Source organism: Podarcis tiliguerta (assembly GCF_965153285.1).
Source record: "Podarcis tiliguerta genome assembly, chromosome: 13".
NCBI classification, from domain to species: Eukaryota; Metazoa; Chordata; class Lepidosauria; order Squamata; family Lacertidae; genus Podarcis; species Podarcis tiliguerta.
Genome location: NC_139546.1, coordinates 25959916 through 25987200, shown reverse-complemented (window position 1 = coordinate 25987200; position 27285 = coordinate 25959916). Strand labels below are relative to the sequence as shown.

Genomic DNA, 27285 nt, shown 5'->3' with positions numbered 1-27285 from the left:
TGGACCAAAACTTCAGAGCTAAGGCAGCATGCGGTCTTTGTGTTGAGTCTTAACTTGGCTTGTGGTTAACCATCTAAATGAACTGGGGATTCAATAAGTGAAATTCGGATCCTCATCTCCATTGGTGTTTGAGTCATCTGTGCAATCAACTCTCGGGTGCTCTTTATGTGCTCCACCACTTGATCAAGGGACTCCAGTATCCGGAAGATGAGCTTGCTCTGTGAAATTAGAAGGTAGAATGAGAGCTTTGCCTAAAGCAAGGCAGGCAACCAGACTACTGACTAATTGCAATCTTGGTCAAACGGTTGGGTGGTTAACTTAGTGCACTGCTCAATTTCCTGTGCTGCTGCAAGGCTGCCAGAGTAAGTCTAGGGCTGGTAAATTCCCCTAGAGGCTTGCCAAAGTCTTTGCCTGTGCTTTTCCCCTAAACGTAGATCAATACCATCTTGGCTGGGCTGGGCTGGGCTTTAATGTGTGGTGCTAAGCAGGCTAGGGGTACATCTTTAATTGTAGTATTTTCAAACAAGTTTAGTTGTGTCTAAAATCCCAAATTATGCAATTTAACAAGTGGAAGTTTGCATACTCCGACACCGGCAGAAATTTGGCCTGGTGGGTAAGTCTGCCCTATTGTTGTTGTTTTTTTTAATTATTTGTTTTACAAATACAAAATATATACGAACACAACTGTAAAAAACAAATCTGCATAAAGGGATTCTCGGAATCTCGAGACTTCCCCCCCTCCCCTCCATGGGGTCCCATTTTAAACATCTAAAACTGCATATTCATCCATTTTTATATCAAACCATATTATCCATAATAATTTTTATGCTACAGATCCTGTTCTTGTTTCCATCTGCTTACAGTGGTCTCCTAAATAACTTATAAAATTTTCCCATTCTTTTGTAAAATTTTTATCCTCTTGGTTTCTGAGTTTTCCAGTCTGTTTTGCCATCTCAGCATAATCCATCAGCTTGGTTTGCTATTCTTCTCTGGTAGAGACTTTGTCTTCTTTCCAGTTCTGAGCTAATAGCATCCAGGCGGCCGTTGTTCCATACATAAATAGTCTTTTCTGCCCCTTGGGTATATCGGTACCTGTAATTCCTAATAAAAATGTTTCTGGTTTCCCCTATTGTAAATTTTACTCAGGAGATGGGAACAACAAGAACATGCTCAGGTTGGAACCCTTCGGAGCAGCAGCTGAGGTCTCCGTGCCTCTGAATGGCCCATCACTCACCAGATTTCTCTACTGCTTGCTGCTCCTGTCACTCACTCACCATTGCATCTGTCGCCATTACCACTCGCTCATACACCGACGTTGATGCTGAGGGGCCACTCCTGCTTGCTCACCTGCCCACTTCCTCTGTGCAGCGGCTCTGCTGAGTCCCCACCACTGCCCTGAAAGAGAGGGCAGGAGAGTGAGCAAGGAGCAGCAAATAGTTTCTGTTGTTCCTCCTCGCCAGCTACACTTGCTTGCCCAGCAGCTCCTAAAGTGAGTGGGCTGGTGGCAGCAACAATGGGGAATTACTCTTGTCACAAGGAGGAGTAATGGTCATCCATCGCCAGGGACCACCACGTCTGAAGCCCCGCCCCAACACACACACACACGAGGCAGCACTGCCTGAATTTCTAATTTTGTTCCTTTGAATAAATTTGGAGGCCCGGCAATGTGTCATTTTAAACAGCGCGCTTTCACATTTCCTTTCAAGTACATATAACCATAAATACCAGAGGTCCAGGGTAACAGCTGTGGAAAAACTGGTTCAGACTTAAGCTCTGCAAATTGTTTTGGTTTAGCTCCGCCTAGGGATTTTGTCAAATTTGGATGTTTTGCTTGCTCTTGATTTCACCTAACGTGGAAAGATGGAGAGGCAAAAAATGAAACACACCAAAGGGATATTTAGCCAAGTCATGGGGGTCTCCTCTCCTTTGCTACAGATAATGACATGGACCTGGGAACTCTCCAAAACAACATCAACAACACTTTGGACAACGTTTACGAGGATGGCCTGGAATCGGACCACAGTAGGCCCCTTTCAAACAGCAATCCTCTCTGCAACGGTGAACAGGCCAGTCTTCTGACCGGAGGCGATGTTGTCAAGCGCTCTCAGCCTCTGCTCATCCAAGCCAACAGGTACGTGGAGATGGATCCAGGAGTTGTGGGAAACTCCAACCATCGCCCCCAGTGATTATTTTGTGTTTAAAAATGAGAAGTAGATCTGAGCTGATTTCTTTTTTGCTCTGAACATGCGCAGAGTCCATGGCTCAATCTGAGCTGACGCTCAGCCATGGAACAAGACAAATACAGGTGTGAGGGTCTCTGGGTATGAACTGAGTTGATTTCCCTCATTACTGAGGATCACAGTCCGCCTATCTGGGAGTAGGAGACACAAGTTTCCAGGAGTCCTTGAAACCTGGCCTTCCTCTTTTAAGAAACTGACTGTGCTCCGAGGCACAGTTCCCACCTCAGTCAGGAGCAGGGAAAGAAGTCGTGCAGATAACCAGCATGCCGTTTTCTTTGCAAAGCAAGACTACAAAACAAGAAGATGGATTACTGATTTCATTCACAGTGAAATTCATTAGTTGTGTGTGATCACAGTGGAAGCGGGGGATCACTGCTTCCAGACAAAGTGTGAGCTTCCTCCTGTGATATGATAGGAAAGAGGGGCTTGAATAGGCTCGCAGTGGACAAGCAGCTTAATAGAATGAATCTAGGTCAGACATTCTGTCCCAGAAATTTGAAGCCCTGAGCAAAATCCAGAGTCGGTTTAGTGGCTTCTCCTCGGGGAAAGCATTGAGAAATTCTGAGATAAGCCAAGAGGGTTTCGATAAGAATTACGTGTGTGTGTGTGTGTGTGTGTGTGTATTTGGGGAGCAAGCAGGATTGAAAGTAGGAAGGTTCTCTTATCCCCAGTCTGAAGGTACCCCAGAATCATTTCATCTCTGAAGCTGAAGGCTGGGCTTAACTAGTTCCTGGAAGCAAGACCACTTGGGGTCACACAAAAGCCACTCTGAGCAGCTTCTGTAAGATGGCTGTTCGGCCGCTGCAAGAACTGGATGCTGAGATGGGCATTACTCTGATTCAGCAGCCTCTCCTTATGTGCCTCCCAAGCCTTGTCTCACAGAGGATACCTCCACAGCACTGTTGACATGCAATCCTTCCATGCTCCATCACGGCTGTGCACACATAAAAAATCTGGCGTGCTGTGCCAGACAGATTTCGGACTAACTGCCTGTATGTGGTATGCACTGGCAGGAAAAGGCCAGGTGCATTGGAGTTAATCATTAGCTTCCTTCCCTGCTCGCGGGGCCAGTGCCATGGTGAGATGGAGCACAGCAAGATTGCTGAGTTGAGTGACTTTTCTGAGGCTGGCTCGGGCCCTTTGCCCAGCAAATGCAGCGCTTAGTGCCAGAGGCTGGTAAGGGTGGGGACTGAATCTGACACACTGAACTGAAATATCCACCTGTATCTTCGGCTGCGGGTTGGGAACGCATTAAAAAGGTGCAAAAAAATGGGGAAGTGAGTGCACAGTTCAGCTTCATGAGAATGTTTGCTTTCTTGTTTAAAAAGCAGGTTTCTAAGTATATGTAGAAAGCCTTATTATGAAATCTCAGAAAGGTGGCTGAATAAGATCTCAAGTGGTTGTGAGTGAGGGGAGACCTAGCTCATTATCCAGTGGGCTAATGCAACCCATTATCCTTCCCCATATTCAGCAGAACCAGAATACAATTTGTACAAAATAAAGAGCTGTCATGCAAATTCGGTGGATTTGTTTTAGTTTATTCAGGGTTTGGATTGCCTAGATGCTGAATTCGAATATCTGTAGATCTAGCCCTGGCCCTAGATCTCTAAAGTACATAAGGGTTTCAGGCTTTCTCATGGACAAATAGGCTTTACTCACTAACCCAGAAATCTCACTCTTTCCCCTTTGTGAGGATACGGCACTTCAGGCCTGCATGATAATCCTTCTGATGTGCTTCTTTTTCCTTTAGAAAGCTGAAAGAGGAGGAGGAGCAGCAGCAGCGTGCCTTATCTTTGCCCTCCATCCCAAACCCTTTCCCAGAACTCTGCAGCCCCTCCAACTCACCCATCCTCAGCAACTCCTCCTTAGGACCAGGCTCACCACGAGAAGGAGGTTCTCATGTAAGTGTGCCTATTTACCTTTCGGGATGGAGGGCGATCAGAACAGGGCTTCGTTTTGAAACAGGGTTTGCTAAGGCATGGTACTAGAAGCTTTCTCTTTTGGTGGTGGTGGGGCGCTTGCACAGCCAGCTAGCTACATGTGAAATCAACGAGAGGGCCCCTGAGAATGTGCAGAGGATGTTTTCCTTTCCACAGTGAGACGGCAGACATCTTAGATGAAGGACAGGGGATTGTGGTTTTACAGAGGCTGTGCAAGGTTTGCCCAAAGATACGTTGTGCCCCCATCTCTTCCCCACCATGGTGTTCCTTTCAATACACAGAGTACAAAAAAAGTACAAAACCCAACCTAAAAATGAAGAGAGTTAATGGTGACAGAACGAGTTGAAGAACCCGTTGCCATTGTCTCCTGCTCCAATCCATTAGGTAGGGCTCAGCCAGGCAAGGTTAACTACTTGCACCCCATCCCACAAAATCGCTAAATTCAGTTTTCAAAAACACATTTTGTAGAAAAACAAACTGCACATAACTCGAAAGTGGCAAAGTTGTTACAAATTGCAAGAATCAGCAATACGACAATCTTTGATTATCTTTCTCAAATGCAAAAGTACTGTATTTTTCGCCCTATAGGATGCACTTTTCCCCCTCCAAAAATGAAGGGGAAATGTGTGTGTGTCCTATGGGGCGAATGCAGGCTTTCGCTGAATCCTGGAGAGCGAGAGGGGTCGGTGCGCACTGACCACTCTCGCTCTCCAGGCTTCAGGAGAGCCCCACCACCAGCCCCACAAGCTCGGGGGACAGCGGGGAGGCGGAACGCCGCCATCCCGCTGTCCCCCGACTTGGTTAGAAGGCTGGCCGGGGGGAGAAGCCTGCTCCTCCCCGTCACCAGCGCCGCAAACTCGGGGGACAGCGGGGAGGCGCAGCGCGCCATCCCGCTGTCTCCCCACCTGGTTTGGAGGCTGGCTTCCCCCTCCCGCAGGCCCGCAAGCTCCCATCGGCATCGCTTTGGGTCCTGTTCTGGGGGCTGGGGGAGGGGGAAGCTCGGGCTTCCCCCTCCCCCAGCCCCACAAGCTCCCAGTGCGATGCCAAAGCTGCACGCAGCTTCGGGATGGCTCTGGGTCCCGTTCTGGGAGCTGGGGTCGGGGGACGCTCGGGCTTCCCCCGCCCCAGCCCCGCACCTGGGGGGGGGGAGAAATAATTTTCCCCCTTTATTCCCCCCCCCCCAATCTAGGTGCGTCCTATGGGCCGGTGTGTCCTATAGGGCGAAACATACGGTAAATGTTTTCACACACAAATCATTTTGAACAATCTGTATAAAGCTGTACCCCTCAAAGGTCAGTACTGTGGCGTTCCAAGGTCTGTGCCCTTGGCAGCTGCCTAAGTTGGCTTAATGATAACTCTCACCCTGGACTGCTCTGGGAAACATTCAGTAGGTTATAAGAGTTGTTGTTGTCACTCCCCCACTCCACCCCATTTCTTCAGTTGCACCCCCTTCCCTTCATTTCCATTTATTGCGAGCCTAGGCTGTGTGTATGTAGGTCCAGGGCCTCCCTCTCGGCCTTGTTGATGTGGTGCAAAGGAAAGGAAAGCAATACATTTGGCACCAGCTGGGCTGTAGGATTTGCCGGGAGGAGGCATTCAAGACACCATCCAACCACCTTAGGGACTCCAGATTTGTGTAGCCTTTTCTTCTCCCGAATATATCCCACAAGGCCGTGGGTGCTGATTTTTCCTCTCCAGAGAAAAGGAGTCGCAATGGAGGAAACACAACCTTTCCTTCCCATTCTTAACACAACCAGATTCTGTGGTAGGGGCAACCAAATTAATTCTTGCTTTGGGTAGCAATCCTGTTCGAGCTGGCCTTGCATTAGGCTTTTCAGCCTCTTCTAAGAGCTGAGAATCAAACACTTGTCTGGTGTGATCTGCTGTTTCCCCCCAAACTACGGACAAGAAGAGCCAGAAAGTAAGAGTTAGAAATGAGGACTTGTGAGCTAACCGGGCACGATGGGGCAAGGCTGGTTCCCATGGGGACTGTTGCCAAGGTTTCAGGTTTTGTTTGGCTAGCCTCTGGGCCTCCGCTGGGAGCCTGTAATTATGGGACAGGAGGTCTCCAGCTGCCTGGGAAGTTTTTCAATCCACCTGATGCCTCTTGCAGTTTATATCAAAGGCCAACACAGGTGCGTTTCACCTTCACCCAACAGTGAGGAAAACATGGATGTTCATTTTTGTGCACAGTATACAAAGGAGCTGATAGGAGACTAGAGAGCAAGACAAATGGGCAAACTGCTTCTGTGTTATCTCGCGGCTTACCTGTGCTTGATGCATTTTTTAAAAAAAAAGAATCGATTTATGTATTTATGCGATTTAATATCCTGCCCTCCAGCTCAAACTTGGGCTCTTACGATGGCTCACAATAAAGAACAACAAAAGAATAATAATAAAACCATGAAATTGCAGTAGAGCAAGAGAAGGCTTAAAAGAACAGCAGCAGTAGTAGACACCAATAGAAGATAATAGCTGTATATCTATACCCACTTCCTTCAGAGCGAACCCCGTTGTACCAGGGTGAGAGAGCCAGGATGGTGTAGCAATTAGGGCATTGGGCTAGGACCTGCGAGTCTAGGGTTCAAATCTGCACTCAGCCAGGAAGCTCACTGGGTAGCTTTGGGCCCTTCACGTTCTCTCAATCTAACCTATTTTACACAGTTGTTGTGAGGTTAAAATTGGGCAGGACCAAATTAATAAATTTTAAAAAGTTATTAACTTCCTGTTGGATGAATTATGAAAGGCACAAAGGACCGCCGCAACCTTGCCATCCTCAGAGGAGCCATAAGAGGGTGATTACCAGCCTTTTCTCTGAAGAGCTCTCGTCCATCCTTCTATTTGGAGGCTCTCAGAATCTTTGCCAGGTTCCAGATTTACTGGCAGCCCAGCCTGAGATTACCGTTAAAGTGGAGATTGACAACAAACACTCCCTTGCCTTTAATCTGAAGACGGGGTGCCTACTGTTCATGGTGGGGCCTCCTAATCCTTCCCCTGGGATCCCAGCCAGGGTGCTGGTCAGGGAGCGGGAGAGCATAGGTGTTCACAGACCAATTACTTTCCCACAGTCTTCCCCAAGCAGGCCAGTTTTGCCTCTCCGTCATCTCAAAATGGCGTGCGTCAAGATACAAAGAGCTGCCATAAGATTTAACACTGTGTCATTTTTTTAAAAAAGAGGTGCCCAGATGCATAGCGAACAAGCAACTATCCAAAATACATAGTAAATTTCAAACCTAGTCACTCTTGTCTCATCTCAGCCTGTGGAAATTCTTCCAGAACATTGAAGCAGCATAGCTTGGGCCAGCATAGATGGTAAATTAATCCAAAATCCAGCTTGGCTCCTCCTTTCCCATGTTCCTCCTGCGTGTGATTGATGGCTTTCAGTTGCAAGTTTCCATTCCAATGTAGCAGCCAGGTCAGTCTGGCCTTGGGTTATCTCCTTTTTCTGGAAAGAAAGCAACTGACCCTCGGGGACGTGCTGCCCTAACAGATGATAGGTCCTATTAGAAGTGTCTGGGTTGCGGAGTCCTTCCTTAAATGGAGCCCTTGGCCCACGCACTCGCATTGTTAGCATGCCGACATAGCGACTTCAACCCGGCCACAAATCCCTCTTGCGCTAGCCACTGCGTCAGGAGCAAGGTCCTGCTGCATGGGTGATGCTTACACATGTTGGCTGAACCTTTAAGTCAGGCACTCACAAATGTTATTTGTCTATTGGGGAGGTGGGGGCATGAAGGTAGCACATGTACACTTCTCAAGTAGCCTCTCCCAGTCTCCAAAATATCAGGATGGCTGCAGCTATTGTCACAGCAATGCATCAGCCCCGACAGGTGGGAAGAGGACTGTATTGATTGAAAAAAATAAAGTCCTTTTCATGGCCCGGGGAGGCTGGTTGAAACAAGGGAGAAAAGAGCCAAGTGGTGACTTGTAAACCCTTCTGCTCTTGCTTACGTCAGGGCAGGGGACCTTTTCAGCTCAAGGACTTAGGGAATGTGGCCTTGCGAGAGCCCCAAGACTGAGATAAAGAGGCTTAGAGGGCTGCTTTTGGTCCCTAAGCCCATATCCCTCAATCATCCCACCACAACATCCTGGAATTGCTGAAGCCATTCCTGCCTCTGACTGGATCCCGGAATGTCCCATTTTGGCAGGCCTGAGTGTTAGCAATTCACTCCTCCCGTTGCTGCTATGTGGCTGGATAGTCACATGTCACTGTTTACTTTCATAAGCTGGGAAAGTCTGAAGACGAAAGTTACGTCTTATCTCTTCCGTTATGTTGTGCTGTTGCATTGTTTCTTTCTCTCTCTGTCTGCTGCTGAAGGAGAGAGCAAACGCCATTATGATCTGTCCTGTAAATATTGCGTAATAAATCCTTAGGATGCTCACATTCACGCCTCCGGTTGTCACTGCTAACTCTGCTGATTAATAGCGTGCACAGGTCATCCGACCTGTGTCGCTGAGCACACCGGAATGAAGATTGATGTCCATTCTGGGGGAGCGCAACACCAGAGGACGCCCAGAGAGGATTGTCTCATACCAGGGCAGTGGGGCCCCCCAGGGCGTATTCAGACACTGAGGTTCTGCACTCCAGAATTAGATGGAGGCAAAAAGAGGACCCAGTTTCTATACCTCTGAACAGAATCTAGACCTAAATGAATATTCATGTGGCCCCGGGCCTTTCGTTAGGAGCCAGCAAAAGCACCAGATTTCATTTAAAAACAAAGTTGGCTATTCCATTATTTGCCACCTTCCCTATGAAACGAGCTTAGGAAAAGGAAGAGGCGAATTCTGCAATAACTAGAACAGAAGGTTTTGGGCATCTTAAAAGCTTAACAGGTTGATTGTGGTGGAATGGAGTCAGCTTCATCAGGTGCATGTAGGGTTGCCCTGCGTCGGCAGGTGTGCCTATGTCTATACACACACAGGTATAGAGGAAAGACATCGTAAACAGTGAGTCAAATGTGAAACGGCCAAGAAATGCAATAAGTACAGTCTGTGCCCATTCTAAAACAAACAACAAACCCTGCTGTGATTCAGAGAGATGTCTGGCCATGTAACTCCTCTGCCCCAGAAGGTCTAGGGAATCAATTGTTGCCTAATAGTAGAAGAAGAGGCTCATTTTGAATACCACGTATTTATGAAGCAATAGTAATGGAGAAAATGTATTTAAGATGTGCAGAGTGCATTTCCCCCTCACCATTAGATAACCATGCCTGGAATAGAGAGTTGAGCTATATTTCAATAGACAGGATGTGGCACAGCTTCGATAACTCTCATTTAATAAATGTAGCACAGAGCCCTGTGATCTTGTCGCACAGCACCCCAATCTCTCAGTGGGGGTTTCAGGCGCTTCCCCAGGGTTCGTGCTTCCTTCAGAATGAGGCACAGCATAGACTGTGGTGTCTTTAGGATATATGGTTTATTTACACACTCATATATACAACCTGAGCCTACCATGGAGGGGTTCACAGCATTAACACCCCAAAAGGGTATTGTTTCTCCCATAGCTGCAGGCTTGGATTCAGACTGAAATCGAGCCTTGTTCTTTCTCTCTTGCTTTCCAGCTTGCTGCTTTGCTTCTATCTCTCAACACTGCAACTCTCTGCTCTCAATGGTGGCTTTTCCCTTCTAACTGCCTGGAGTTGAAGGAGGCGTCCCCCGCCCATTTGCCATCTCCCACAGAGCCCCTTCCTGTGTTCTCCTTAATGGCCCGTCACCCAGGCTATCACCTGATTAGGAGGCTGACTTGGCTATTCCAAGAATGGGAAGCCTTGGTTTACTTTTAACACACGCTGGATCCAAACTCACAACAATATGGTTGACTCAGTTGTCTTACTTGAGCAATTGGTTTGCTCCCTCTTGTGGAATAGTTGGGTTAAGGAGAGATAATCTCCAGCTGACTAAGAAAGTAAGATCATTGCAGTCAAAGGAGGTCAGTATCCTGTTTCCAACAGTAGCGAAAAGCAGATGCTTCAGGAGTCCCTAGTTCCCCACTCCTGCTCTACAGCATGCAAGGGTTCTGTGGCAAATATTTGTGAGCACAAAATTCTTTTAATAGCTCTCCCCAATTCACTCCTCCTCCCCCCAATAAACCTCACAATGTCTGTGACAGCAGTGTCTCATACTGAATGTAACTGACTTATAGAAAGGACGCTAGGAACTGAGAACAGAGATATTGCATGTACCCTTGCCGTCTGTGAAAATCCATCCACCAAGAGTGTGCTTAACAACTATTAAAATAATTTATCTTTTAATAGCTGGTTAAGCTATTCCTGGATCAGACCAAGGGTCCATCTAGGCCAGCGTTCTGCTTCCAACAGCAGCCAGCCAGAGGTGCCCAGGATGTCCACAAGCAGGACATGAAAGCAAGGCAGTCTCCCTTTGCTATTTGTCTATCAAGGATAATGGCCCCTGCTAGACCTCTCCTAAGCCATCTAAGCCACTGGCCATCCCCAGGGGATATGCTCATAGGTCTGAACCATCCTTCAGCATTTTTGCTTCTCTCCCTCCCCTCTTAACCTCTGCTCGCTTTCTCCCAGTGTGGTGCAGTGGTTAAGAGTGGTAGTCTTGTAATCTGGGGAACCGGGTTCACGTCTCCGCTCCTCCACATGCAGCTGCTGGGTGACCTTGGGCCAGTCACACTTCTCTGAAGTCTCTCAGCCTCGCTCACCTCACAAAGTGTTTGTTGCGGGGGAGGAAGGGAAAGGAGAATGTTAGCCACTTTGAGGCTCCTTAGGGTAGTGATAAAGCGGGATATCAAATCCAAACTCTTCTTCTTCTTCCCCACCCCACCCCACAGGTAGTGAAGGTCTATAGTGAAGATGGTACTTGCCGCTCGCTGGAGGTCACAGCAGGGGCCACGGCTCGTCACGTCTGTGAGATGCTCGTCCAGAAGACTCACGCTTTGCATGATGAGTGCTGGTCCCTAGTGGAGGTCTATCAGCACTTGGCTCTAGGTGAGGAACAGAGGGGTCTCCTTAAAGCCAGGATTGAGAGGGCCAGGCTGTCTATGTTTGTGTGCATAAACATGTGCTCTCTCACACACGTTTATTATTAGAGGGCATCATGACAGAGTTAGGATCAGGGATGTGGAAGAATCAGCAGCAATGGGAACAGAAATTGCCCATATTTGTTTATTTGTCCCATGCCCAGAACAGAAATGAATCCAAGAAATGCTATCGGTATTAGCAGTTGTTGTTTTCAGTCCAGAAACAATGCATAATGGTATGTGATTGATGGTATTCCCGTTTCTGGTTTGCATTGTGTTTCCTTTGCAATAGCATAATAATAACATAAATAATTGCGAAACATTTCACCACAGTGGTCAGTGAGAAAAGGCAATGAAGTTTTTTTTAACGGCCTAGGTCCAGTATACCTGAAGGAGCTTCTCCACCCCCATCGTTCTGCCCAGACACTGAGGTCCAGTTCCGAGGGCCTTCTGGCGCTTCCCTCGCTGCAAGAAGCCAAGTTACAGGGAACCGGGCAGAGGGCCTTCTCGGTAGTGGCACCCGCCCTGTGGAACGCCCTCCCACCAGATGTCAAAGAGAAAAACAACTACCAGACTTTTAGAAGACACCTGAAGGCAGCCCTGTTTAGGGAAGCTTTTAATGTTTAATAGACTATTGTATTTTAATATTCTGTTGGAAGCCGCCCAGAGTGGCTGGGGAAACCCAGCCAGATGGGCGGGGTATAAATAATAAATTATTATTATTATCAGAAGCTGAACTGCAGCAGAACAGAAACAAACTGCTTGTGATGAATACGGAGTGGAACGGACACACTTTCTTTTGCTGTGTGCAAGGAATGTTATATTGACTAGCATGCTTCATACCCTTTACTAGAGCTGTTCTCCATATTGGTTGAGCATGGAATAGAAATGAGCTGCTAAAGAGGTTCTTAAACCCAAATTGCATTTTTTGTTTTACTCTCTCTCTGCTCTTATTTTGCCAGAGCGATGCCTGGAAGATCATGAGTCGGTGGTGGAGGTTCAGGCCACGTGGCCTGTTGGGGGTGACAGCAGGTTTGTCTTCCGGAAGAACTACGCCAAGTATGAGCTGTTCAAGAGCTCGCCAGTAAGTGGAATGGACCATAAAGCCAGGAAGGGAGGCCATTCTTTCCTCCCAGCATTAAAATGGAAGCTTCCTGATCCTCTGCTTTTAAAAAAACCACACCACCCTAATTCCACATCGGTTAGCTTGTATGAAATAAAATTGTAGCACCTGCCAGCTTTGATTAGTAAACGTTCTGTGTTTCACTTTAGAACCCTAAACTCAGTTTCTGCAAAACCTCTAGGTTTTACTACATTATTATTATTTATTGAATTTATATACCGCCCTATACCCGGGGGTCTCAGGGCAGTTCACAGAATAAAATCAAGATATAAAAACCACAAAATACATCATAAAGGTAAAAACAACAACCCAATAGCTCCCCTCCCCAAAAAACACAAAAACACATTTCTGCATTACTTGAATTTATATCTCTGGCTGTAAGGTACAACAGAAACTTTTTTTATTTTAGTTTTCAATTATGAAACATATCTTATTATACCAACTGATAATGTAAAAGTACACGACATTTTATATTTTGGGATGTTCTGCTTCACAACTACAAAAATAATGTGTCTATATACGCTGGAAGCCGCTCAGAATGGCTGGGGCAACCCAGTCAAATGGGTGGAGTACTATCATCATCATTATCATCACGATCCCTGGTCAGACATTAAAAGCCCTCAGCAAGTGCCATCATCCCTGACCTCTGGCAATGCTGACTGGGACTGATCAGAGCTGGGAAGAAGCACCAGGCTGCTTTCGACCTCTGGGTGCTGAGTTCGAAAGTCTGAAGGGGGCCTCTGCATGTGCTCAGCTGAACTTGCGCAGAAGTCACCCCATAACTGGGAATCCTGATAAAGCAGGGTTTCTGATTGTAGGAAGGTTTCTAAGTATGTTCGGCCGAAAAAACTTATAAACTCTATTCAGACCTTCCTATATTGCTGAAGAAGCACAGGGAGGTTCCTCAAGCTCCCCACTTTATTATTACTTTTTGGAACAAAGTTTTCCGTTTTCATCTTTTCAGCAGTTTAACATGGTTGTGTCAAGATATATCTTTGTTTACATTAGAGCAGACAACATCATTTTATAAAAATAAAACAACTATAAACACTCAGATAAACGTTTCTGAATATATTAACTACGTTGTGTCAAAGTGTGTATCCCAAAATGAAATGCAGCCACGAAATGATGTATAGTGACGTGTATTGCTTAGACTGATGACCATAAGTGTTTGTATCATTAACCATTAGAAATTATATGACTTTATAGGGAGGGGGGAGGGAGAGGACAGCAACTTTTTACTTCCTACTTCCCCTCCCTTTAGGATCTTAGGCTAGGGAGCACGTTATTTTGATATTGAATCTTCATCTCTGTTATACTGGGTGTTATAGAGTTATCAGCATTATAGAATGGGTGCAAGAAAATTTTAAAGAGAGGGAGAGAAACAACTTGAAGCAAAAATGGAGCACACCTTGGCAGTTTCTCTCTCTCTCTCTCTCTCTCTCTCTGCAGTTATGAGCATAATAAACTTGTCCTTATTCTTACCTAAAAAAAAAAAAAAGCATTGAAAGCATTTCCCCTCTTTTAGCACTAGAAACACCAATATGTGACAGCCAACTATCCGAATTGTCTCTGTGTAGTTTTGGAAGGCTCACCCCTTTTCTTTTCTTCTCCATTGCAGCAGTCACTGTTCCCCGAAGCCATGGTTTCCAGCTGCCTGGATGCAGCCAACAAGGGCATGTCCCATTCAGAACTTATACAGGTACAAAACCCACCTGCTTCCTTTCCGCTACCCATTCAGACCTGCTCCCATTCCCAGGTCTTCATTTATTTCCAGAACGATAAAGCACTGTTCTTGGGTGGCCATGCTCTTATGCCTAGCGCAATTCCACTGGGAAACACTAGGCCAGGGGTCAGCAAACTTTTTCAGCAGGGGGCCGGTCCACTGTCCCTCAGACCTTGAGGGGGGCCGGACTATATTTTTTTTGGGGGGGGGGAATGAACGAATTCCTATGCCCCACAAATAACCCAGAGATGCATTTTAAATAAAAACACACATTCTACTCATGTAAAAACACGCTGATTCCCAGACCGTCTGCGAGCCGGATTGAGAAGGCGATTGGGCCGGATCAGGCCCCCAGGCCTTAGTTTGCCTACCCATGCACTAGGCAGCCAGAAGATGTTGCTGGGGTCTTCTGTATCCCCAGGGCTGCACTCCTGAGTGTCTCCCACACAGGTGCACCCTAAACTGAAGGCTAGTTGTTGCTGCCAACATGGACTGCCAGCTACATTGGCGATATCACTTGTCTACCCTTGCCATCCTTTTTTTTAACTGACTGCCTCTTTCAGAATGTGCTGAATTCAGGAAGCTGCCCCGAAATCCAAGGTTTCATGCACCTGAAAGAAGTTGGACGCAAAGTATGGAAAAGGTTTTACTTCTCCCTACGGCGCTCTGGGCTCTATTACTCAACCAAAGGCACATCAAAGGTAAGTGGTGTGCACTGTGTGGGTGGAAGGGTTGGTGTTTTAGTTCAGTCATCCAGTCCTGTTTGCAGCCTGTCAGGGCAATATTGCTGTGCTCTATCGGAAAGAACAGCAGCCGTCAAGGAGGCAGAAACACCTGAACCACCGGGCGATTTAATTGAATAATGCAGACTCCAGCAGGTACCTTACTGCAGTCGGAAACGGCTGTGTGAAGCTTGATGCCAAGACCAATGCCTTAGGATGTGTTTTGCCAAAAGCTGAAAGTGCCATACAAACTGCAAACTGCCAGAAGCAAAATCCATGCCCTTCCATTTTTCTTGGTATCTGCAATTAAATGAATCTAAGTTATGCACCACAAAAATAAAATATTGAACCTGAGTAGAATACTCAGTAATGATTTCTCCAGCCCTTCACCCGCCTTAGATAATCCTTGCAACACCTTTGTAAGGTAGGCTTGTGTTATTTTCCCTATGTTACACATCGTCGGGAAGACACAGGCTGAGAGATAGTGGCTTGTCTATGGTCACCTATTGAATTTAAGGCTGCGATGAGTTCTGAATTACTGACTTCTTTCTTATTCACAACGAATTTATATTAGTTAGTGCTGGGGTGAAGTATTTGGCCAAGTGATTTTTGCAAATGTCAAATGGTGTCTGGGGGGGGGGGGTTAGATTCATTGGATTCATCTTCGGAGGCCTGGCGGAGTTCAAGAATTTTTGTCTTAGGCATCAGTTGGCCGAGAGCTTTTTCTTTTTCAAAAAACCTTCCACACCCTGGGGAAAACCTTCCCACCCAGGAAAGAATGCCAGGGGAGTGGTGCTACGTCTTGACCTACCATTATTCCTAAGGATGCTCTTAGATAAAAGATAACTGCCCTCTCAGTCAGTGATGGCTTTGTTAAAAAAAGAGAGAGAGAGAAGAAAAGCCTTCTGCTACTTTGCATTTAAGCCAAGAAGAAAATTCTTTAACCCCCCCCCAGAAATTTCCACTTCCCACATTCATGGAGGAATAATGGTCCTGGGAAAGAGGGGGAGTCCCTCCAGATGTGGCTGGGCTACAGTTTCTATTATCCCTGACTATGCTGGTTGGCACTGGTGGGAGTTGGAATCCTACAATATTTGGAGGGTATCGGGTCTCCTATCCCTGACCTATGCTCAATTCTGTGCTTGGCCTAGCACAGTGGTTTTCAACCAGTGTGCTGTGGCACCGTAGCGTGCCTTGAATGATGGTCAGGGCTGCTGGGGGCAACATTGGTCTCTGTCCCTCTTTCTTTCTTTCTTTCTTTCTTTCTTTTCTTTTCTTTCTTCCCTTCCCTCCCTCCTCTAATACCCTCTTGCGTCTCTGCTTCCCAAAGACTTGCACAGCTGTTTATTGCAGCAGCCCTGGCTATAAGCTCTGCAGGTGAGCTTTGGGGTGGGGGTATCTCAGAGACCAGGGATGGCAGCAGCAGCTGCTGCCCAGAGAATTCCCAAGGAGAGGGGAGGGGAGAGGAGGCTGAGGGAACCCTCCACAAGGGAGGGTGTTTGAAAAAGGGCAAGAAGCTGCCAGCTGTGCAGGCAAGGGGTGACATAGCTGAGCTCCTGAGCCCCACAGGGGTGCCACAGAAAGAATGTAGCTGCTTAAGGGAGCCATGGACTCAAAAAAGTTGAAAACCTCTGTCCTAGTGTGACCCGGATGCTAAATTCTTCTTTTAGGCTAATGTGACCACGCATATACAGAACACACCTGGTACCTACCTCAGCAGGCAACTGAGAAGTCAGGGGTGGGGTAGACCCTCATGCTGTAGAGCATAGCTTCACACTTTATCTGTTTTTGGTCTTCCTCATGCCAGGACCCCCGACATCTACAGTATTGTGTCGACATAAACGAATCCAATATCTACTACATCACCCAAGGCAAAAAGCAGTACAGCACCCCCACAGAATATGGCTTTTGCATCAAGGTAAGAAGGGTGAGAAGCACTCCTTTAACAGGCACAAAGAGAAGTGCCTGGTGGTAATACAATAATATAGTGTGCTTAAAATACATCCATGGTTAGAGCAAGCAATGAGATGTCTTGGACAGACTCCAGAATCAAACCTTACCACAGCCTTTCAAGATTATTAAGATACACACACATGCTGATTTTTAATCAATAAAGTCAAATTGTGCCTACCCTGCACCCAAAAGTTTTAATCTTGACTATACACCAGTGTTTCACACAAGTGTGATAACTGAGGCACACTTATTTAGGAAATAACAATATTGGAGACACATGTCACTCTTACACCTGACAAAGCTTACTTTCAGTGTGTGTACATATATCTCTATCTCTCTATCTATACCCACCATCCCAGGATTCCTCCCTCCTGTTTCTGCATGAATCACTTTTCTGGGCATGCCTCGAAATTGGAAAGAGGCAAATCCAGAGCGCTAACTCATGCAGAGATGTGGCAGGTACCGTTCCCCGAGGGCGGGTTATCTTGCTGTGCCCCTGTGTTGGGATTGATTGCTTTTCCAGCCAATCCCAGAGCAGAGAAGGGGCAGACAGAGCCCCAATGGAGGATGATTAGAATAAAGGAAAGCCGGAATAGCAAATCAGAATATCAAACTATGCAGAAATGCAGACTTGGTGGATGCATACTTTTGGAGAATTTAATTATTTAATCTCTTGATTTGGTTGATCCAGGTGGGGAGTGGGTTCTGTGGGTCAGGGCTCATCCCTAGAGCAAGTGAGTTCTGACACCTTTCAAAAAATGGTTGGTGGGGCAGTCTTTGACCAACATTTCATGTGCACGATTATTGCTCTTACCTCTGCAGCCATGCAAGGCGCGAAGTGGGGCTAAAGGCCTGAAGCTCTTCTGCAGCGAAGACGAGCAAAGTCGCACGTGCTGGATGGCTGCCTTCCGCCTCTTTAAGGTACAGGGAACTCTTCTAAAATATGGCATCCATAGAAGAGTCCTCCTCAATGCAAAGAGTCACTTTAAAGGAATGGTTTTCATCAGGATTGCAGAATAAGAAGGAATAGTTATGCTCCTTGCTCCTTGTCTGTTACAAATACAAGGACGCGGGTAGCACTGTTGTCTAAACCACGGAGCCTCTTGGGCTTGCCAATCGGAAGGCCGACAGTTCGAATCCCCACGACGAGGTGAGCTCCTATTGCTCTGGCCCAGCTCCTGCCAACCTAGCAGTTCGAAAGCACACCAGTGCAAGTAGATAAATAGGTACCGCTGTGATGGGAAGGTAAATGGCGTTTCTGTGCATTCCGGTTTCCATCACAGTGACCCATTGCACCAGAAGCAGTTTAGTCATTCTGGCCACATGACCCGGAAAGCTATCTATGGACAAACGCCAGCTCCCTTGCCCTGAAAGCGGGATGAGCGCCACAACCCCATAGTCGCCTTTGACTGGACTTAACCATCCAGGGGTACTTTACCTTTTTTTTTACCTTGCTACAAATACTAATTAACCTGCTCACCGCAAAGTTGCTTTTTGCCCTAAAAAACCACAAAAAACTGTACATGTTAAATACAAAGACCCATTTAATGTCACATCAAGTTTGACCCTTAACTGGGATTTGAACTTTGACATACTGATGTTCAGACCCAGTTCACTACATCTGAAGACTTCAAACTGCATATTCTGACAATTTCTGAGGATGTGTGGACTGCAGAGAACGCGAATACAAGGTTTCCTGGTGTGGGGGAGGGGAACAAGTTTTTGACCAGAGTTCATTTGCAGTTTGCAGCCACAGAGGGGTCCTAGTTGGTTTCAGTTTGCACAGAGCAACAGGGAGATCTGAAAGACCCCAGTTTGTGCTCCATATGAATTTAGTGTGCACCCTAGAATATGCCCAGATTCCCTTGCAACATTCAGGGGTTCTAGGGGTGATGCCTCGGACTTCTCCTAAACGTGTGGGTGTGGAAAGAGTTCCCTGTGGAACAGTTACCAAACGTTTTGGCTCCCGAACGCCGAAAACCCGGAAGTAAGTGTTCTGGTTTTTGAATGTTTTTTTGGAAGCCGGATGTCCAGCGCAGCTTCCGCTTGAGTGCAGGAAGCTCCTGCAACCAATCGGAAGCTGCACCCCGGTTGTCAAACATTTTGGAAGCAGAATGGGCTTCCAGAATGGATTAAGTTTGACAACTGAGGTTTGACTGTAGAAAGTTTGAAAATCATGGTGCTACATGGGGTGACCTGCAGCGATGGTTGCCTCATGGGAAATGTAGTCTCTTGGTTCAATCCTTTACACATCTGCACAAAAGTTAAGTTTCACTGAGTTAGGTGAGGGTTTATCCCAGGTAAGAGATGCAATCTCAAAGAGGGTTTTGTTTTTTTAAAAGAATCCCTCAAATATTTCCCAGTATGAAGTGTTGCACCCAGCTCTAGCAATTAGTAAATGTCATGGTCACTGCCTAGAATATTGATCATGCTGGGCTGATGCTGACAGGTTTGCCTACCTCACAGATACCAATAGCTATTCTCCTTTCCGCAGTATGGCATACAGCTCTACAGAAACTATCAGCAGTGTCAAGCACGGCAAAGAGAAACAGCGTGGATCGGGCCTGTACCCCTGGTAAGCTCCCTGCTATGACGGTGTTTCAGAGATTTTCATTATCAGTGGATAAAGGCAAACATAATGTCTGTAGAGTAAGGAAGGACACACCTCCCTGTCAATTTCCGTTTCTGATTTTTCCAGTCCTTAGTTTCCTTCCACATCCGCTTGGAAATTGGTTTCAAAAGCCTGCCCACAAATTCGTACACTGCACTTTTCTCCGAATTGATGCATTTTTGCTCAAGATGTGCAATTTTGCTTAAGATATGTGTTTTTCCTAACAGTTTTCCCCAATACAAAACATTTTTGTATGTTGCTTTCACTAATATATGGGGGGTTTTCCTGCACTTTCCCTGATGCATGCATTTTTATACACTTGAGCATTTGCCTTGGGCCTTTAAGGCTACATAAGAACATCTCCTGCCAGGAGCTAATTTGGTGTGCCAACTGAGGGCAACCCCAGTGTTCAGCCCCAGAGGATCCCTGTCTGCTTTGTGGTACTTTATGATCCTTAAATTCAACTATGAGCTGTCAGTAATAACCACTCTGCACCAAGACATGACAGCAAAAGAAGGCACCTAATCTGAAATACTCTCCCATTGGAGACTCCCCAGGATTGCAAGCTTTCCCCCTCCCCCACTGGAAATAGAAGGATTTATTTATTTTAATTGGCAGGTTATGTTCTTCTATTTCAGGTATTATTAATTTGCTTTTCACTGGCTCTTGTATATGTGTTTTTGACTCTGTCATTACCTGGCCTAGAGATATTCATCAAGACTTGATTAAACACATCGTTTTAGAAACTGAATTGCAATTTGCATGCTGCCATTCGGGACCGGTCACTTACTATTATTGTAGAGATCTGTTGCTGAACCCTTTCTAAAAAACAATCCCATAGCGGAGCGTGTCGGATAACACCTTGGTGGCCATGGACTTCTCGGGTTGTACGGGCCGGGTGATTGAGAATCCCAACGAGGTCCTGTCAGTCGCGTTGGAGGAGGCTCAGGCGTGGAGGGTGAGTCTGCTGTTTGGTTCCTTCTTAGAGATCACAGGGAGCCTGGCAATCTGTTGGGTAATGGGGATCACTACATTGGGTGTCTTTATTGAAGCAGGTATTACATGGGGCGGTCTCTTAAACTCCACAGTTTGAGCTCCACCCATGTGGAGAGCCTAAACAGGGCTGCCTTCAGATGTCTTCTAAAAGTCTGGTAGTTGTTTATCTCTTTGACATCTGATGGGAAGGTGTTCCACAGGGCGGGCGCCACTACCAAGAAGGCCCTCTGCCTGGTTCTCTGTAACTTGGCTTCTTGAAGCAAGGGAACCACCAGAAGGCCCTTGGCACTGGACCTCAGTGTCCAGGCAGAATGATGGGGGTGGAGATGCTCCTTCAGGTATACTGGACCGAGGCCGTTTAGGGCTTTAAAGGTCAGCACCAATTCTCTTTGTTCTTGGTGCTGCAGCAGACTGCTGGCATGGCCACCCATCCAAATTCAGAATTTAACATAAACAAACGTGTTGCTATTGGGGGGGGGGCACTCTTATATGGAACAGGGAAATGATAATTAACATGGCAAGCTTAACATACCTGAAACAACCTCCACCGTTTTCCCCACCACGCTTCAGAAGAAGACGACGCACCGATACAGCCTGCCGACCCCGTTCCAGAGCTCCTCGTTCAGTGCTGGTGAGTACCGAGGGACCCTGGGTCCTGCCTTCTGCTCCAACCACTTGGAGCTGCTGCCTTCAGCTCCAAGCAGCACAGTATCACCTACAACTGACTGGCGGCAATTCCCCAGACAGGCCATCTCTCCCAGTCCTACCTGGAAATGCCAAGGATTGAAGCTGGGACCTTTTGCGTGCTCTGACACTGAGCTGCGGCCCTCTCACCTGTCGCAGATCACTAGCGTAAAACACAACCCCTTCTTTGTTTGAAAATGTAGTATTAACAGCCGGTGAATGGTTGATAGCAGAGGTTCAGGGAAGGGCAAGGGTAGCTCAGTCTGTGGAGCACGAGACTCTTGGTCTCAGAGTCGTGGATTCGACGTTGGGCAGAAAGATTCTGGCATTGCAGAGGGTTGGACTACCCTCATGGTCCCTTCCAATTCAACAGTGCTGTACTAAATCCCAGCAGGCATTTTAGCTGATTTCTGGTTTTTGAAAATTTCTTGCACACAGCTTTTTTAAAAATAATAATAATAATATTTATTAGAAGTTTAAAAGTTACAGGAAAAAAAGCACAAGAAAAAGAAGAGAAAAAAAGTAGAAAAGAGAAAAAAGTCAATACATAAAAAAGAACAAAAAACACAATACATCAAAACACAAAGAAAAGCAAAAACAATTAAAAACACATCCAATATTTATCCTTATCTTTCATTAACTTATTTCCTCGACCTCCTCACACCTCCCTTTTTTGTATTCCAGTTATTAACTATATCTGCAAATCCTTTCCCTCTTTTCACTGCTTTCTGTCATTTAATTATCTTAATTTATTTTAGCATTATCTTTCCATCGAAACCTTAAAATTTATTTATACTTAACTCCTTATAATGTTTCTACTAAAGTCATGTAATTTCATTCCAGCATTTCCTAACATTCATTAATTTTACAATATTTCTCTAAATAGATTTTTAATTTTTTTCCAATCTTCTTCCACCGTCTCTTCTCCCTGGTCTCGGATTCTGTCAGTCCTTTCTGTCAGTTCCATATAGCCCATCAACCTGGTGATCTTCTATCCGAGGCTCTTAGCTCTTTTCCATGTCCCTTCTGCAGAGCTTCTTCATATTTATACATACACTTTACTTTATCTTCTACTGAGCTTGTTCTTAGTTTCCTTCCTTTGGCACCGAGGATATTGCGCACAGCTTTAGAGAGGATTGTAATTAAGTGACAGACTTTTTTTTTAATTGCCTAATTTAGCATTTCCTATAAAGGGCCAAGCTTTGTGGGGCTCATCTGAAGCCAGGCTACAGCTCGCGTCTGGCTGTCCCACCATCTATAAATACCATTGCATGAAATGTTGAACGTGTGAAGGGGCAGGCTGGATAAGTGTGTCTCTTTGCATGTGCAGATTTATATGGTTTTATCTGAGCTACAGCACAGCACCAACACCCAACGCTGGCTCATATTAAGTGATAGGAAGGGGTACGCAAGGCTGCCGAGGATGTAAATGCTGCCTTGCTCTACCTTCCAGTGCCAAATAATCCTGGCCAGCCCCACATGTCTAGGATGAAGGGATGGGTTTTCCAGTTATCTTGAACCCCAGCAACCCTCACTGCAAAGACTAGGGGTTGTGATTGCAACAAATACATTCTTAACACTCCAATCAAGGCTAAGTTTCTGAAAGCTCTTTCCATTCCTTCTACAGCCATTCACAGAACCCAGCCATGGTTCCACGGACACATTTCTAGAGAAGACACCCAGCGCCTTATCGTTCAGCAGGGACTGGTGGACGGGTAGGCTGCTTGCTACGTCTCTCCAACGCACAACGCTTGTGCAACACTATCCTATATGCATGTATACTTGCACATAGTGCCAACCCTTCCCATCCCAGGGTTATTGTACAGAACGGGATTACATCAATATTGCTAAAAGCCATTTGACCCAGGCTAGAGCTGGGAGAGGCAGGCAGTTGCAAAGGCAGAATCTTCTTTCTCAAACAACTGAAGCCCATCGCAGCAGAGCCTCTGCCAGGCTTATGCTGTGAGCACTTTGCCAGCTTAAAACGCAGTTGGCCTTTCTTCTTCTCAATGCGGATTAAGAGTGGCTTTGGTGAAAATGCACCAATATGGAGTATTTCGTAGAAACAACAGGATAGCTGTGGGTTGTGGCTAACCTTGTGTTCGCACCACTTCCCAAACCAGCCTTGGGGATGAGGCCTTGCACCTTAGGGGAAGAGGAAACTGTCTTTCTAACTGCCCACCTGCCTGTCCACCTGCTGCCTCTTCCAGTTCTTGAATGAATTGCAGTTGTACCTCGGAAGTCGAACGGAATCTGTTCCGGAAGTCTGTTCAACTTCCAAAACGTTCAGAAACCAAGGCGCGGCTTCTGATTGGCTGCAGGAAGCTCCTGCAGCCAATCAGAAGCCACGGAACCCGCAATGGACATTCGGGTTCCAAAAAACGTTCGCAAACCAAAACACTCACTTCCAGGTTTGTGGTGTTTGGGAGCCAAAACGTTCAAGTCGCAAGGCGTTTGGGATCCAAGGTACGACTGTACGTTCATTCATGATTTTGACTTCATGTAGTAACTCTCTTTTCTTGGTTGTGGTTTATAACGGGCTATAATCTACGAAGTCAGGCTTAACTGGCAAATAGATCACATTAGGGGTAGAGAACCTGCGACCCTCCCAATGCTATTGAACTCCCATCTATCCCAGCCAGAATGGCTGATGGTCAGCGATGATGTGAGTTGTAGTCCAACAATGTTTGGAGAGCCACGAGGTTTGCATGGTTATAAAAATGGCGAATGAGCCACAGGCTAAAGAGTTGGGCTTAATTTGAAATGAAACCATCTCACTTCCTTCTTCCCCACCCACCCTCACTTTAAGCACTGAGTAATACTGACTGTGTTTACTCCCAGGTAGGTGCAAATATACCTGCAGCCTTAGAGACTTGAAGGTCAGCTTCCCAGAAGCAGAGCCATTTGCCCACCACCATAATTACCCCTTCCTACCCTCAACCAGCCCATGCAATCCAGATCATGCGCTCAGCAAGAGATATCTTGACAGCAATAGCTCCATATGACTCATGCAAGCCTGAAATCATTTTTTTTCAGGAGGTGGGGACCAGAACTGAGTGTTAGTGGTGTGATAATCATGAGCATGGAGCCTTGAAGATGTTAGTGCGAGAGGACCGCGGGGTTGGACCTCGGCTCACATACTGCACTGCTCCTCCTTGTGGGCGGAGGAAGAGGTGCAATGTGCCTTTAACAGCCTTCCTATTGTCTTGCCGATTGCAGGGTCTTCCTGCTGCGGGAGAGTCAGCGGAACCCCAAAGGTTTTGTCTTGTCCCTCTGCCACCTGCAGAAGGTGAAGCACTATCTTATCCTTCCGGTAAGTGGTCGCATTAAAGAACGTACAAAGCTTGCCTTTATAACAGCTGCATTTGGACAGTCAAATCCTGGCTTAGGAAAGAAACCAAGATATGCCCGAGCTCCTTGCACCTGCATGCAGCCCGCTTTGCATGAGCAGGGAAACAAACTTAGAAGTTTGGGGGGGGGGGGAGTGTGCACGAGAGAGAGTGAGAAAGATATAGAAATATCTTGAGTTTGAGGGAACGTGGTTACCAGACAGGCTTCAAAAGAATGAGCATAATTAAGCAAACTAGCCTGGTCTAAGTTACAGGTAGGTATCCGTGTTGGTCTGCCGTAGTCGAAACAAAATAAAAAAAATTCCTTCCAGTAGCACCTTAGAGACCAACTAAGTTTGTCATTGGTATGAGCTTTCGTGTGCATGCACACTTCTTCTGCATGCACACTAAAGTTCATAACAATGACAAACTTAGTTGGTCTCTAAGGTGCTACTGGAAGGAATTTTTTTATTTTGTTCAGCCTAGTGTATAAGGCAGGAAAGACATCTTGGCAGTACCCCTTCCTGCCAGCAGTGGGAGAACTGAACAGTCACCCAGTCAGGAATGCTTTGGAGACCTGCACGTTTCCAGCCAGCCTGGACCCTAATACTAGTTGTGGAGAGTGGGGGGTGGAACATGGCCCTGGCCTGCAGCACAGTTACTACTACTTTGTGTGCTCCCGAAAACTGAGCCCAGACTCCACTGCAGCCTTGCTTTACTCCAGGGGTAGTCAACCTTTTTATACCTACCACCCACTAATGCATCTTTCTTGATGGTAAACTTTCCTTACCGCCCACCAGTGCTCAGTGGAAGCAGGATTCAGCTTGTGCCGTAGAACCCACTAGTGGGCAGTAGGGACCAGGTTGACAACCCCTTCTTTATTCTCTTCTGCGCCTTCCCCTCCTGCCAGCAACTCACCATCTTTTATGGGTTTCAGAGTGAAGAAGACGGACACCTCTACTACACCATGGACGATGGCCAGACCCGCTTTGCTGACTTGATCCAGCTGGTGGAATTCCACCAGATCAACCGCGGCATCTTGCCTTGCAAGCTGAAGCACTACTGCACAAGCGTCGCCTTATGATAGGCTGTCTTCCCAAGCGGCCTTTCCCTGTGCCCCACAGATTGGCCACAGCCGGTGACAGGGAGAGGGGGGGGTCTGGGGAGCAGGTCTTTTTTTGAACTCTGTACACCGGGATCGACTCCGAACTTTGAATTGCTCCTTAATAAACTTCAGCTGCTGCAAGCGACCCGATTTGAACCTTCCCATTCCACCACCACACCGTCATCGGAAGCCTCTAGATTTTGAGCAGACTCGAGGATGGATTCGAGGTCGCAGCAATTGCACTTCACTTCTTAAGAGGACACGGCTCTGTCGGCGGGCAGCTTCCACCATGAAAGGGAACCGGTGTCCATCTGACCGCCGAGTGTCCGGCTCCACTTCGGGGCTTTGTGTACATCTCTGATCCAGGGCTTGTTTTGGTACCGCACACAAGAGATTTTGCTGCTACTTCAGTCCTCCTGCCTCCTAATGTGTTCTCATTTTCTGGGAGTTGCCTTTCAGGTTTGTTGTGGGTTTTGCATCGCTTCGAAAACCTGTTTGACCGGAGGCAACAGCGGGGGACAAAAGAAATATTGGATGCACACGCCACGGAAAGCGATGCCTCTTGCACACTAACTTCCAGCTCTCTTTTAACAACAGCGACAGAGGTTTGCCTGCCTCCAGCACTAGATTTTCTGGGAGCTCCCTCACCTTTGTTAGGAAAGGGAAATTTCCTCTTCTTTTTCTCTGGTGCTTGGCATTGCAGCTTATTTAAAGCGGCAGTCTCCTCTTGGGATGCTGGGCCCATGGGCAGAAGGCTGGTGGAGAGTCAGGAGGGATTCCGGTGACAGTAACTGAAGATGAAAAGGAAAAAGACCCTGAGATTAGAGTTTTATGTGCTACCAACTGAGCTGTCCCCCTCCCCACTCCAGCTGTTGTCCAGGCAAAGACCCAGCCTTCACTGGAACTTTTTATAGCTCTACCAGATTAGAAGAGGCACACAGGATGGGTGGGTGGGTGGGTTATTGGCATCGCCCAGGAGGCTATCCTTTCCCAGGGATCTCTTCAGTCTGCAGTCCCAAGCGTCTTTTCGCACAGAAAAGCAGAGGAACACAGATTTGAAGTTGCTTGGTTCTAGTCCTAGTTGCTCCCCCCACTTGAACACACAGGGATATTCCTTTCAGCACTCTCTCCGGACACCCCATTCTGAATACATTTAAACCCAAAGATCTCGCCACACACACACACACACCGCCAGCGTTCTTATTGGTGCAATATGGCCAATACCACTGTGCTATAATCCCCAGCTCTCATCCTCTCAAGCTGTTGGGTTTTGTCGTGAGTTGGCTTGTGCTATTGCATCTAAGCATCACAGGCAAGGAATCGAGGTAGGAAGAATTGGTTTTCTCCCCTTACATGAAAGGGGATTTTAAAAACACCCTGGGATGGGGAGGAGGAGAAGCAGGAAGGCTCTGCCACTAATGTCATGCAAATCTATAAGGCCAGTATCTACTGTGATGAGTTGTGTATATATATATAAGTGATGATAATAAATTGTATTTTTTTTCATACATTTGCTTTGATTTTGTACACAAGATCAGTTGTGAGAAAAGAACAAGCTAAGAGCAGCCAATTAAATGAATAGCAGAGATCACCCTGTAAAGAATCAACAGATTATTTTATCTCTTTATTTATCTAAGACACACAAAACTTCTTACTCATAAATAAAAGTTTATGTTTGATAACTTCTTGTTTCCCTATCCTTAACAGCCCTTGAGGCAGGAATGAGCGTGAAGCCAACGCCGGGCTTCCTCCATTTTTGTTACTGATATATCAGTTTCGCCTCTCAGTGCTACTCTTTGGGCCTCTCTAGATATTGAATCACCCAGATACCATCACACAAAAAAAAGAGACTGCGTCAGAAAGGAGTGTCA

At 46.6% G+C, this 27285-nt stretch overlaps 2 protein-coding genes across 12 annotated transcripts in view; one reads left to right on the top strand and one right to left on the bottom strand.

Moving 5' to 3' along the window:
- The window catches only part of GRB7 (growth factor receptor bound protein 7), a 77967-nt gene extending 50871 nt beyond the window's left edge, over nt 1-27096 (top strand). For all 9 annotated transcript variants that reach the window (XM_083408635.1, XM_083408637.1, XM_083408636.1 and 6 more), the window contains 14 exons: nt 1936-2131; nt 3991-4141; nt 10977-11133; nt 12128-12249; nt 13910-13990; nt 14578-14715; nt 16544-16654; nt 17512-17610; nt 19184-19264; nt 20142-20258; nt 20867-20927; nt 22608-22695; nt 24200-24293; nt 25247-27096. In XM_083408635.1, coding sequence (XP_083264761.1) covers nt 1944-2131; nt 3991-4141; nt 10977-11133; nt 12128-12249; nt 13910-13990; nt 14578-14715; nt 16544-16654; nt 17512-17610; nt 19184-19264; nt 20142-20258; nt 20867-20927; nt 22608-22695; nt 24200-24293; nt 25247-25393 — 1635 coding nt within the window. In that variant the 5' untranslated portion in view covers nt 1936-1943 and the 3' untranslated portion in view covers nt 25394-27096. The remainder of the gene's footprint in view (nt 1-1935; nt 2132-3990; nt 4142-10976; nt 11134-12127; nt 12250-13909; nt 13991-14577; nt 14716-16543; nt 16655-17511; nt 17611-19183; nt 19265-20141; nt 20259-20866; nt 20928-22607; nt 22696-24199; nt 24294-25246) is intronic.
- IKZF3 (IKAROS family zinc finger 3) overlaps nt 26075-27285 on the bottom strand; it is an 84555-nt gene continuing 83344 nt past the window's right edge. For all 3 annotated transcript variants that reach the window (XM_083408686.1, XM_083408685.1, XM_083408687.1), the window contains exon 9: nt 26075-26581. The gene's annotated coding sequence lies outside the window, so the exon portion shown is untranslated. The remainder of the gene's footprint in view (nt 26582-27285) is intronic.